This window comes from Mytilus trossulus, chromosome 2, assembly GCF_036588685.1.
Source record: "Mytilus trossulus isolate FHL-02 chromosome 2, PNRI_Mtr1.1.1.hap1, whole genome shotgun sequence".
Classification (NCBI taxonomy): domain Eukaryota; kingdom Metazoa; phylum Mollusca; class Bivalvia; order Mytilida; family Mytilidae; genus Mytilus; species Mytilus trossulus.
In genome coordinates this window covers 96961177-96973737 of record NC_086374.1, presented here as the reverse complement: position 1 = coordinate 96973737, position 12561 = coordinate 96961177, and the positions used below count along the sequence as shown (strand labels likewise).

General features: G+C 32.5%; 1 protein-coding gene across 3 annotated transcripts in view; it reads left to right on the top strand.

Annotated features, from left to right (window-relative positions):
- Positions 1-12487, top strand: part of LOC134708469 (centrosome-associated protein 350-like) — a 108463-nt gene extending 95976 nt beyond the window's left edge. For all 3 annotated transcript variants that reach the window (XM_063569022.1, XM_063569023.1, XM_063569024.1), the window contains 8 exons: positions 647-946; positions 1371-1596; positions 2160-2404; positions 3483-3658; positions 4462-4678; positions 6608-8328; positions 9683-9800; positions 11275-12487. In XM_063569022.1, the coding sequence (XP_063425092.1) occupies positions 647-946; positions 1371-1596; positions 2160-2404; positions 3483-3658; positions 4462-4678; positions 6608-8328; positions 9683-9800; positions 11275-11924 (3653 nt within the window). In that variant the 3' untranslated portion in view covers positions 11925-12487. The remainder of the gene's footprint in view (positions 1-646; positions 947-1370; positions 1597-2159; positions 2405-3482; positions 3659-4461; positions 4679-6607; positions 8329-9682; positions 9801-11274) is intronic.
- Positions 12488-12561: the final 74 nt, after the last annotated feature.

Sequence of the window (12561 nt, the reverse complement as noted above, 5' to 3'; positions counted from 1 at the left end):
TAGAAATACTGTCGATTCATTTATTTTCCTGGGTACCTATTTTTGTGGATTGAGGGAAACTTGCATATTTGTGGATATTTAATTTCATGGTTTTTGCAAAGTTTGCATACATTGCTAAAAAAACTTGTATTTCATTGAACATTTAAATTTGTGTTCCAACTGTTCCCATGAAATCCATGAAAATTAGTATCGTACGAATATTAATAAATCCAGAGTGTTTGATGACATGCTATGTTTATAGGTAGAATCTATCAGTATCAACAGTGTCATTCTATTACAGTTAGATATCATCAACTTCATTTAAAATTAACATTGTAAGCATCTATAGCATGGTAAGCATATACTTGTACTACAAAAACATTTAATTCTTTTATAATAAATGGCAATTTATCTACTGTTAATTCAGAAATTGTTGCGAGGTTTTTATTAATGTGACTGGGTTGGTATTGTAATAATAAGAACTCACATTCTGATATCTGATACATGCATCTGTAAGCTGATTTTCTTAAAATCGCAATAATTAATTTTGTATTTTTGTCTATTCTTTAAAGATCTAAGTAATAAATACATGCAATTATTTCTAAATGTATAGTTCTTGTTGATATCTGATTGGTCAAAGTAGCACTTTAATATATTGATTTTGTAGATTATAAGTCTGACTCTGAGATTTACACTGAACCAAAAGCTGCTGGTGGAGAGAAGAGTCTGGATAAGTTGAAGAAACTACACCTGGACGAGAGATACCTGACAAAACGAGAACAACGATTACGAGAGAGAAAGAAATCGGCCAAAGAGTTGTTAGATTGGAAGAAAAGATTGGACGAGGAAGAACAAGCTGTGTTTGAATTAGAGAAGAAAGCATTGAAAGTTTGGGATCATAACGAAAAAGGAGGAAAAAAGAAAGAAAAAGAACCTGAAAAGTCAAAAACTCCATCAAAGGTCAAAGGTAAATGTTTGAATACTCAATTAATTCAGTTTCCAACAATTGTGCTAATTTTTTGTGCTTTGAAATTTAGTAGTGAAGTACCTATCAAATTAAGATTTTGTACCAAAAATGTGGCTTCTAAATAGATATAACAGAAATTTACCATTATTTTCTGCTGTTAATTCTATTGAAAAATGCTAACTTGTATTGTCAAACTAAGAAAATGTTGAATACACCAGAGTGATAACAACCCAACTACACACAAATTTAGGTATCTGAAAATGTCAATTTATTTATTTACTTTGTGACACATCAGATAACAAAATGAATACTTAAAATTCCTGCTGAAATGGACAATAGTAATCAATTCATTCATACTTGTACACATTATATATAAGAAAATAATTTTACAAATATATTTGTAACTGATTTTATTGTTTTGCAGAAGCTCATCCCCCATCGGTGACACAGGATGATACTATTATTTCTGAAGCAATAAGTTTGGCAAAGGATGAGTCGATAACAAATACTCCACGTCCAGTCAGTGCTAGTGAAAGTTCTCCAGAAGATCGACAGAGATTAGCAAGGAGTGAAAGTGAAAGTTCCATTATAGAAGAAGTCAAGTCAGAATATAGTATGTCAGAATCGACCACACCTGTCAAAAGTCGCAAGTAAGTCTACTGTTATTTTACATTCAGGTTAGATAAATATTAAAAAAAAGAAGCATTAACTAGCTATGCTTGCTTTTAACAATGATATGCATGCAAAATTTGTATTCAAATTCTTTACTGAAATAACTGTCAGAAATTGTAGAGTTGCCTCCCATTGTCAACATTTTGAACATTGCCTGATCTCCATAAATTACTGGATAAATGAACGCATGGTTCCAAAATAACACACACTTGAAAAAATATGATTTCCCCAGGATAGAATTTTGTTTTCTCATTTGAAATATTAAGTGAATACTAAGTGACTGCCATCAGAATCACTTTGAATTTTGAATTGAACTACTGTTGAAAGTATTTTTTGATTTTTTTTCTGTTTGCTGATATTAACAAACAAATCTTGAAAATTTCTGAATTTATTTTTAGTTTAAATTTACAGTATTTATTAATGAAAAATTACAAGAATGAAGTCTTACAATGTTACAAAAATTCTAATATGGAAATTATTTTTGAACTTATTCTCTTATTCTCACATTTACAAGTATTGTTTTTATATTATTTTCTAACAGGTCAAAGGCCCCAGATTCTGCCACCATTAATAGCCAGTATAGTGAAACTTTTGAAGATGCCACTAGTGTTCAACAAACAAAAAGTAAAAAGTCCCCACGGTCTCCGCTTGACAAGCTAAACAAGCGTGGTTTTCCAATGGGGGCACTTGCTGGAAGAAATATTTCCTCGCCACGCTCTTTGTTCAGTAAAACAAGGAGCTGTTCAGAAAGTGAATCTGAGGAATCAATATCACAAAGTCATACAGGTTAGTTTGGTTTAATTGTTGATTACTGTGGGAAAAGAAGGTCTGATACTCATTTGGAACAAGTAGGTCAGATACTGTGGATTCATTTATTTTCATGGATACCAATTTTCACAGATTAAGGAAAACTTGCATGTTCATCGACATTTAATTTCACGGTTTTGCTAAAGTCTGCATACATGTTTATAGAAAAATGTTATTCATTGCATATTTAATTTTGTGGTTTACCTATGCCCACAAAATTCACGAAAATTGGTATCTAATGAATAACGATGAATTCACAGTTATACTGTAGAAAAAAGTCACAAATTTAAAAGATCTTGAATTTCCATAACTGTTCACATGCAGTTTCAAAATTTACTTACATATTTTTTTTTTGATAAACTAAGATTTTTATTTTTTTTAAAAAGGTAAATATAATTTCTATTTCAAAATGATTCTTCGTCAAAATAATTGGTCGGCCAACAAAACAGAAAGTGTTTGGATTTTAACAAAAAATGTATTAGGGCATGTATCATACACACTTTTTACCTCAGATATATATTTTGGATAGTGGATGTTTATTGCACAAACTGCAGACTCTAAAATCTTTGTCTGTTCTTCACTGGTTCATTTGTAAAATTTTGTACAAATCACTCAGCTTCTATTTTCAAAAAAATTACGATACTTGGTAGAAAAATTCCATACTGTAAAGCTGTACAGTGTAATTGAACTTCATGTCTGATGACAGTTGTTTCATGTTTGACACACTTTATAGTAGTGTTATCATAGCTTAGCAAGGAAGTTTTGCCATTTTCTTTAAGAATTGTATCAATATCATTGAATAACATTATTGATATACCAGTAAAGGACACTCGTTAGCTGTATAGATATAAAAAGGACAATTAATGTTATGCAAATCACGTACAAACATATTATCCTCTCTCTTATTACCGTGATTTAGCCTTCAATAATGATGCTCCCCTTAATGTTCTGTTTCTATGTGATGTATGTTGGATTGCTGACTCCATATTTCTGTTTCTTTTATGTATAGTGTATGTAAACTTGAATAGAACTACATGGCTATTTTATTCTTTTATAGATTTATCCTATGCTGAAACTATGTCTGATCTCAGTGATTTCGAAGGTCGTGTACGAGCCCTGAATGATGAACTTCGTCATCGAAAACAAGTTGCTGATCGACTCAAAAGAGAGAGAAAAAGAAGGAAGAGGGAAATATTGAAAAGTAAAGAAGATGCATTAAAGAAACAAATAGAGGTATTACATGGTCTGAAAGAAAATTAGGATAAAACAATTCTATTTATACTGAAAGTATAGAGGTATTACATGGTCTGAAAGAAAATTAGGATAAAACAATTCTATTTATACTGAAAGTATAGAGGTATTACATGGTCTGAAAGAAAATTAGGATAAAACAATTCTATTTACTGTGGATTCATTTATTTTCGTGGGTACCAATTTTGTGGATTGAGGAAAACTTACATGTTCATGTATATTTGATTTCGTAGTTTTGCCGAAGTCTGCATACACCCCATAGGAAAATTTTTCATTCATTCAACATTTAACTTCATGGTTCAACTGTTCCCACAAAATCCATGAAAATTGGTATCCAACAAATAATAATGAATCCACAGTATACTATAAGTATACTTGTTTGGTTATTGTTTATCTTTGGGTTGATGTCTAACTGCAATGTACCCAACACCTTCTATAATTCACAGTGATTGGAAAATGGAGACTTGGATATTTAAGCAAGATAGCCAGCAATTTGGTTGTCAGTTGCATTATCTCTTATAAACAAACTTTATGCTACTACAGATCAGATTAAGCATAACCCCTGCAGTTTCAAAGGAAAAAGAAACTGTATTTGAACACACTCTTTATGTCATTATTTCAATATTTTATTAGTAATATATTTGTCCAGCTCTGCTATTTTTAAGAAAGCTCATTTATTGATTAAGGTACACATTAAAAAACAAAAACTATTTTTAAATAGCCAACAGTTGCAATATGTCACAATGTGTTAATGATTAAAACTTTCGAACCTTTTGAAATTTCAGGCTTACGACAACCAGATTAGTCAGCTGAAGACTGAGCTAAAGAAAGAAATGGAGCATGAACCCGTCAATAGTGTCAAACCTCAGATCAAACAACCTAAAGTCAGTCCTCCCAAAACCCTCAAAACACCCCTCAAACAGAATGAGGATGCTCGAACTTCTAGTAACTCAAGCTATGATGAATCTGTTCAGAGTTCACCCTCAATTCTAGATGATAAAGGTGAACTATTCTTACTTTTTTTTAACATTTCTTTGATAAGAAGAGAAGTCAATTGCATAAATTGGTAGGGTGACACAAGTTTGAACTTCCTTATATTGGACAAGGCCGTAGCGCATGTCCTTTTAATGTGAGGCAATCCGCCGAGCGGAGCGAGGCGAAAAATTTTTGGGCCTTTTTTTTTTAGGGGGGTTCGGATGCATGAAACGGAAGAAGCTTATTTCAGCATTACTATCTATAATAAAAAAACAAAAAAATATAACAGTAATGCAGAATTTTTTATTAGCTAACCTAGCAAGTAACAAAACGAGTTTCAATATTAAGTTAATCTCTGTTGGTCAACCATGCAAACCTTTACGATTCTCCTGTGATTTGTACTATAAAAAAGCTTCAACACACCTTCTGATGTATATACATATATATTTATCTCCAACAGCAAGTTATATTATAAGCTTCTAAAAGACGAGAACATATTATAAGCATCAATTAGGATACATGTATTATACATAATCATTAACCATAAGAATAGGTACAGAGAAGACTAGACCAACATTGTTACTCAACCAGATGTTTGACGTTCTAATGTCACAAGTGATCAAAAGTTATCTGTAAAAATGTAAACATTTCGCTGGAAGACATGTCAACCTACCTGGACACATTATTCTACCAATTTTTAAGTCATTGGTCTGACCTACCGTTTCGGGGTTCGAACCCACGGCCTACCACAATAGAATCAATGGAACACGCTAGCATACAACCAGACAATGTTAATAATAATATTAGAGAAAAAGAAACACGAAAAAAATATTTTCAAACAATACCAAAAATATATTTCATACTTTTATTAAAGATAAATAAAAATCATGAATTGCTTTGTACATTAAAGACTTCCATATTTATGAAAACGATGCTTCATGATTTTGTTCAGTAAATCAATTATAAATAATCATTATATTTTTTGGTCAATGAATTATTTTATCGATTTGCATTTGCAGCATGTTTGTTGTTCAGTGTGTAAACATTGGTAGATTCAAAAATAAACCAAGAAAGTTATAAGCCAGCATACTCATGAGTTTCCCTTTTCATCTTTTTTCTCTTTAAAGAACCCGTCTTCAACCAGTTTTGTAACGACATAAATAAGATTTGTTTCAATTTTTGTATTTTGATTTGTAATCGGGACACTTATTTTTTGTTTACCGTCACTGCTATGGTAAAATAATTATATTCAAAATCGCTGCTGCAGATTGGAAACACTGTATGAAGTGTGTCGGTAGATAGTTTGAAACTCGAAATTCGCATATTGATAATTTAAATGTAAAATACATGAAATTAACAAAAAAAGACACTTCTAAAGTTTGATCGTCGTTTCAAAAGTGAGGCATTTGCCTCATTTGCCTCCATTACGCTACGGCCCTGTTGGAGCTGTTCAAAATTTGGTGTGGTGTGAGAATTCAAATTTTTGTGAGGATTTTTATTAATATGATATTTTTATTTTATGGGTGGTTAGGATCTTAATGTTTCTCATCACTCCCATATATTTAATTTTGTAACATTCCTTAGTTTATCACACAAAATTTATTGAAAATGACATTCATTCTAAAATTTAGTGAAAGTCATGTAGAGTACAAAATTTTTTTTACTTTTCAAACTCAGTGAAATTTTCTTCTGATAAAGTATGGAAAAAAGACTTATTGTATGATAACACAGTACATTGATCAGAAAAGCTATTAAAAGGTTTGGTACAACAAATGAATTTGATACAGACCAATTGAACATCAGTCAATATATATGATAAACTATAATATTACAATTGTTTGCTTCCAACAATAAATAGAAATTGTCCAGTAAATTTTAAAGCTTTGATTTAAGCCTTATATTATTAAAAATGAGAAAATTTCTTTTTCTTATAAATTTTCTGTATTATTGTTTCAGAGACCAAACCAATTTCACCTGACCAAAGACCAACACCTCCAAAATCACAAATTCCCACAAAAATTTCATTGGACAAAATTTCTGAAGGAAGTGAATCATCTAAATCTCTGGCAACAGTAGAGTCAAAGAAGAGAATTACAAATGGGGAAGATGAATCCATTAAAGAAGAACTCACCGAACAAATTCAAGAAGAAATTTCTGAAGCAGACACAGACAAAACATCATCTGCATTGCTTAAATTACCTAAATCTCAAAAATCTGAGGTGAAAAGCCCGAGAGAGGATACAGATAGGAGTCCAAGGGACTACTCTTATCAGGATGACTTTACCGAGGAGATGACATCTCATAAGATCACTAGTGCCAGAAGCTTGCCTCCAGATAAGATAGACTTGAAACCTCAGCCATCTCCACGATCCATTACAGAAAATGTCATCTCGGAAGTTATAAGTGAACATGTATATAGCAATGTTGACGATGATGAGTCATTCATTAAACCTTTAAATAATGTCCATAATGATAACAATGAGTATGACGAGAGTGACATTGAACCAAAGTCACCGCCTTCCACGACAAAAACAGATTCAAGACCATCCAGTGGTAAAAGCATTTCAAGTTTCTTTGAAGAATCTGAATCTGATCGATCGGAAATAGAAAAGAAGCCAACCCGAATTACCTCCCCTGATAAATCTCCTTCTATGATTCCTGGAGGTGTGTTTGATATTGATCAATTGATTGGACCAGATCAAGAATTTGACGAGGATGAGGAAACTCCATTGGCTTCTCCTAGAGATGAGGAGCCTCCGTCAACTACTGAAGATGATGAAAGAACAGAAGATTTCGTTAACTATACTGTTGGAGATCGTGTTCAAGTAACAGGTCCAAATGGCACTAGAAAATGTGGTATTCTCATGTTCAAAGGACGGGTAAAATTTGCTCCTGGTATTTGGGCGGGAGTAGAATTAGAATCTCCAGAGGGTAGAAATGACGGGACATATGATGATGGTCAGCGATACTTCACATGCCGACCAAATCATGGAGTAATGGTCCCAGCAAATGACCTTTCCAATGCTCCTCTTCCAAAGATGATGAGGACAAGCCAGGAAAGTTTAATTAGGAGCAGTATGGAAAGTAATTTAAGTGGAGATACGTCTGTTGACCAGGAGGATTTAAATCAACTTATCCAAGAAGTGGACGAGAATGTACAAAACTTTGAAGATGACCAGCATAAACATGAACAAGAACTGTTGGCTGATAAAATTACAGATAAAATCCTGGTGGACTTGGTAGAGAATGAACGCAATTTTATATCAAAGAAATCTCCGCCAGTAGCTCCCAAACCTCAGCGAACCAAAGATAGTGTTCTACAGAATGGTTCTGATACCATTTTAATGAATGGTAATGCAAATGAGCAAGAAAAAGAAAAGTTTGTAAAGAAAAATTTTAAAAGTGATAATTTGACAAACAAACTTGTGGACACTTTATTAGATGATGCTTTAACTAAAATGATCACAACTAGAAACAAACAACGAAATAGGGGCGGAGAAGTTACAAATCTAATAGATTTCGATGATTTCCCCGAAGAACAAATGCAAATTAAATCAGCAATGACACCATCTGAGGAACTTCTTGTGGTTTTAAATAAACCTGAACCAACTAATGTGCCTTCTGATGTGCCTCCTCGACCAGGATCACCCTTGCCAGATCCTAACAGTACACGACAGGTATGGTACATTGTATTTACCTGTATTATATATCTAACAGTACTCGACAGGTATGGTACATTGTATTTACCTGTATTATATATTTAATAGTAGACACAGAAAAATTGTATGCTTAATATGATATCAAGACTTTATCACACTTTTAATCTGTATGATGTCACATAAAAACATCTATGTGAGTTATACAATAAAGTGTATATGATATGGCTTTTTCAATATCTCACATCATATCAACCTTCAAACAATATGATCCGTCGTTCAAAGCTCTGGGGATTGTATTGGTGTGTCTGGTTGATACTGATGTGATATTGAAAAAGCCATATGATATTTATAGATTATCGTTGATCATCTCAACGAGATTGATTTTCTCGCTTGGGCTGGTACAGCGAAAGTGAGAAAAGCAATCGACTTGAGATGACCAATGATAATCTATTTATCGCTATTTTACCTATGACGACGTTGTCAATTTCATGTCAATTTCATTAGCAACGCCACATGGCCTCCTTAGTTTCTAGAGATAATTTTTCCATCTCAAGCGAGAAGCATGATACGAAAATTATCACAAAAAAAGATCAAAAGAAAAATGCACAAAATAGCGATAATCTCTATTATTCTATAGTTATGAAACAACCGGTTTATTCTAACAATAAAGAAGACAGTTTTTGAAGCAAATAAAATGACAGCATGTGTTCATACTGAGTTTGATGAGGAAAATTATTAAATGATATATAAAAATAGGAGATGTGATATGATCACTAAGAAGAAAACCATCTACAGATTCCAAATGACATGAATGTAAGGAACTATAGGTCATCTTATGCCCATCATTAATGAGCCATACTATATAGTTGGCTAATCAAGGTGCACACATGAAAAATTGTAAAACAATTGAAACAAGCTAATCAATGGCCAGATGAAATTTGTATTATTTCTTAATAAGCCAAAAATAGAAATTATGGTAAAAATCAGCACACATCGGTAAGAAAATAAAAATCCCAAAGGTGAAAATACCCACAAGAGACATTTTATGCACTGACTTTAAACATGAAAATTCATTTTAAGAATTTTTAACTACTGTAGCTTCAAAAATTACTGCATAAAGTTGTAAATAGAGTAGTGAACAATGATAAAAAAATAAGATATTTGTGTGGATAAAATATCAAAGCAATGAGTTTAGTTTTGATTGCAAACTGGTACCGTCAACCATTACAGCCACACAGAGGCAGGTCAACTGTAAAGATAATTTACCAGTAAATTGTTATGTTTATTAGTTCTGTAAATTCAAAATTAAATTAAAAAGTTGAATAATCTGTTCAAATGGAACTATTTCATCATGATTAATGTTATTTTTCAGAATCACTTGAAAACATTACAAATGGATATCGCTGTTCTGTTAGGAGGGGAGGAGGAGGAAGAAGACGATGATATTAATACGCCTGATAAACCTCCACCTCCTTACCCAGAAAGTGAAGGTAAAATTAGGAACTATTTTATTCAAATTTGACATTACATCCCCTCACATATCTTCTTCATGCCCTCTCCTTATTCAGAAAGTGAAGGTAAAATTATCGATTATTTTATTCAAATTTGACATTAAATCCCCTCACCTATCTTCTTCATGCAGGACGCCATTTTAGGTCCTGAACTTTGACATCAATATACTGTATTATCGGACCACAGATGAATTATCACGTTGTGATTGGTTAAACGCCGTCACATGGTGACCCCCTATGAGACCGTATGGGGTTAGTAAGTTTCATATGGGGTTCATGACGCGTTAATGGCGACGTCATCTATTAATATTTTTGTGTTTTATTGTTTATTTTTCAGCAAAACACCTCAGAAAAAGTCCAGCGGCCGATAAATTCGTTATACGGTTAACTACTGACCCCCTACGGATCAATAGAGGGTGAATAAAATTCATAGGGGATTCGGCCTCCGGCCTCACCCCCTATGGATTTTACTTACCCTCTATGGATCCGTAGGGGGTCAGTAGCAAACCATATAACTTATAATAACTTTTTTTCAAATTCAGAATATGAAAAACCCTGATTTAAAGGGTGAAATAGCAAATTGCGTTTAGAGGAAAACTTCTAAAAATCTATTCAGACCATTTCTGTCTGTTCATTTATGAATACTCAAGTTTTATTTTGAACTGGTACTCATATAACAATACAAACATAAGCTCTTGGGAGCTTTTTACTGAATATAAATAGCATATACATAACATTAAAACTCACAGCATGCACAATATGGTATACAAGAAGCAAATTATTTCAAATGCATAGAAAAAAAAAATTGTTGGTGATAATTTACATAGATTGAGAGAAATACTTGTTCAAGGCAAATTGATTTCCTCCTTTTGACAAAGACAAGATATTCACAAAAACTATTACCCCATAAACAATTAATGCCTCGTTCACATGGACTTTTAATTCGAATTGAGTTCGAATCGAATGCTAATTCGCTTATCGCGTTCACACACTCTTCATTTGTAATTCGAATTAACTAATTCCAATTAGTCAATTTGTATTAGAAATACGTTTTTTTTAATATGAATTATAAGTTAACGTCGTTTGGACAGTAAAGCGAATTTGACATGCATTCGAATTAGAATAGAAGTTAGGATGTAAAACGTTTCAAATGCGAATTAAACTAATTCGAATTAGTTAATGTGAATCGAATTCGAATTAAGTGTGAACTCAGCATTAGAATCAACATATATACTTTAAACAAATGTGGTACATCTAGGAATGGGTATGATTTGTTTTGTTGCGTTTGTGATAATATGACTATCAAAAATGTTAAGTCACATCTCTAAAAACTATACAAATACATTGTACATGCATTGGAATGGTTCATAATATTTAGTGCATATCTTACAGTTAATTATATCTTTCAAGCAATTAGTATGGAATAAACAAATCAAAATATTTATTATTACAGAGCAAAGACTTATGAAAGCTGAACTTCAAAAAATGAATTCAGAAGACCTTTACTATGCAGTGCCTCATGAGTCTGAGGAAGTGCGTGGCATAGTGGCAGATGTTGTCGAGATATATTGGCAGTCGAGACGTCATGGTGAACCGTTAGACAATGTTCAAATTCCAGATAATTATTTTTCAAAAGATGACATTAATGGAGATTTGGATAGTAATAGCAGACGTGTGTTTAAGACATTACTTTTTGACTTGGCAGGGGAAGTTATTAGAGACATTTATAAAGATGAAGAGGATGAACCGCCTCCGTGGCAAAAACCTAAACGTAGACAACAAAAACATTTCAGAGGTGCTTCGCCTCCCAATACGATGGAGAATTTGACTCCTATTGTTCAGCAAGCTGTGATAAACACTCTAGGTTTGAATGGCTCTCGCAAAGCCGACCGAAATAAATGGACAGTGCGTAAACGAAAGGATCATGTAGACAATATTCTTGTTGAGGAATTACGGGAAGAAGAACCACGATGGATAAACTATGATGAGGATGAATTAGCTGTCAAAATGCAACTAACTGATACGATATTTGACATGTTATTGAACGATACTGTTCAAACTATGAACAAAGTGTATCAGAAAAAGAAAAGTAACAGAGTGTGATCTATGTGGTGAATCATGAAAACATGAGTAGGTGGTTGTAAGTCCTGAAAGAAAGGTGTTTGTGCTGCATACATATAGCAAGTAAGGTTGTCATGTGACACTCATGTGATATTTTGTACGGGAGGTGGTAGTCATGTGATATTGTTACAGACTTTGTAAATAGATGGACTATTTATTTTTTGTATAGAAGTTAGGCGAGATATCCAGTGATATTGTGTGGTGCTATTTATGGAGGTCATATCTAGATTTTATTCATCATTATGATAAAAAATAATATGGAATTTATTAGATCAACTTTCCTGTTATTCATTCACTTTAGTTTCAGATTTGCAAATGCTACTTGGTTAACTGATCTATTGAAGAAAAACATTGACCTATGGAATTTATATTTGAATAAAAAGGACAATACTGAATTAAGTTTGTGAAATCATGAAGTACCTAAAAAGAAAGATGCACTTGGTACCAAAATCATTTTAGAAAATTATATATCATTGTTTGAAGTTTAAAAACATTTAAATTTTTTTAGAACAATTGTATAGGGATTTGAAAATGCAACCATACATCAAAAACATTTGCTCAAACTTATTTGAGTTGCTTCCCTTTGCTCATGTTTAACATTGAGAATGAGTAAAAATGT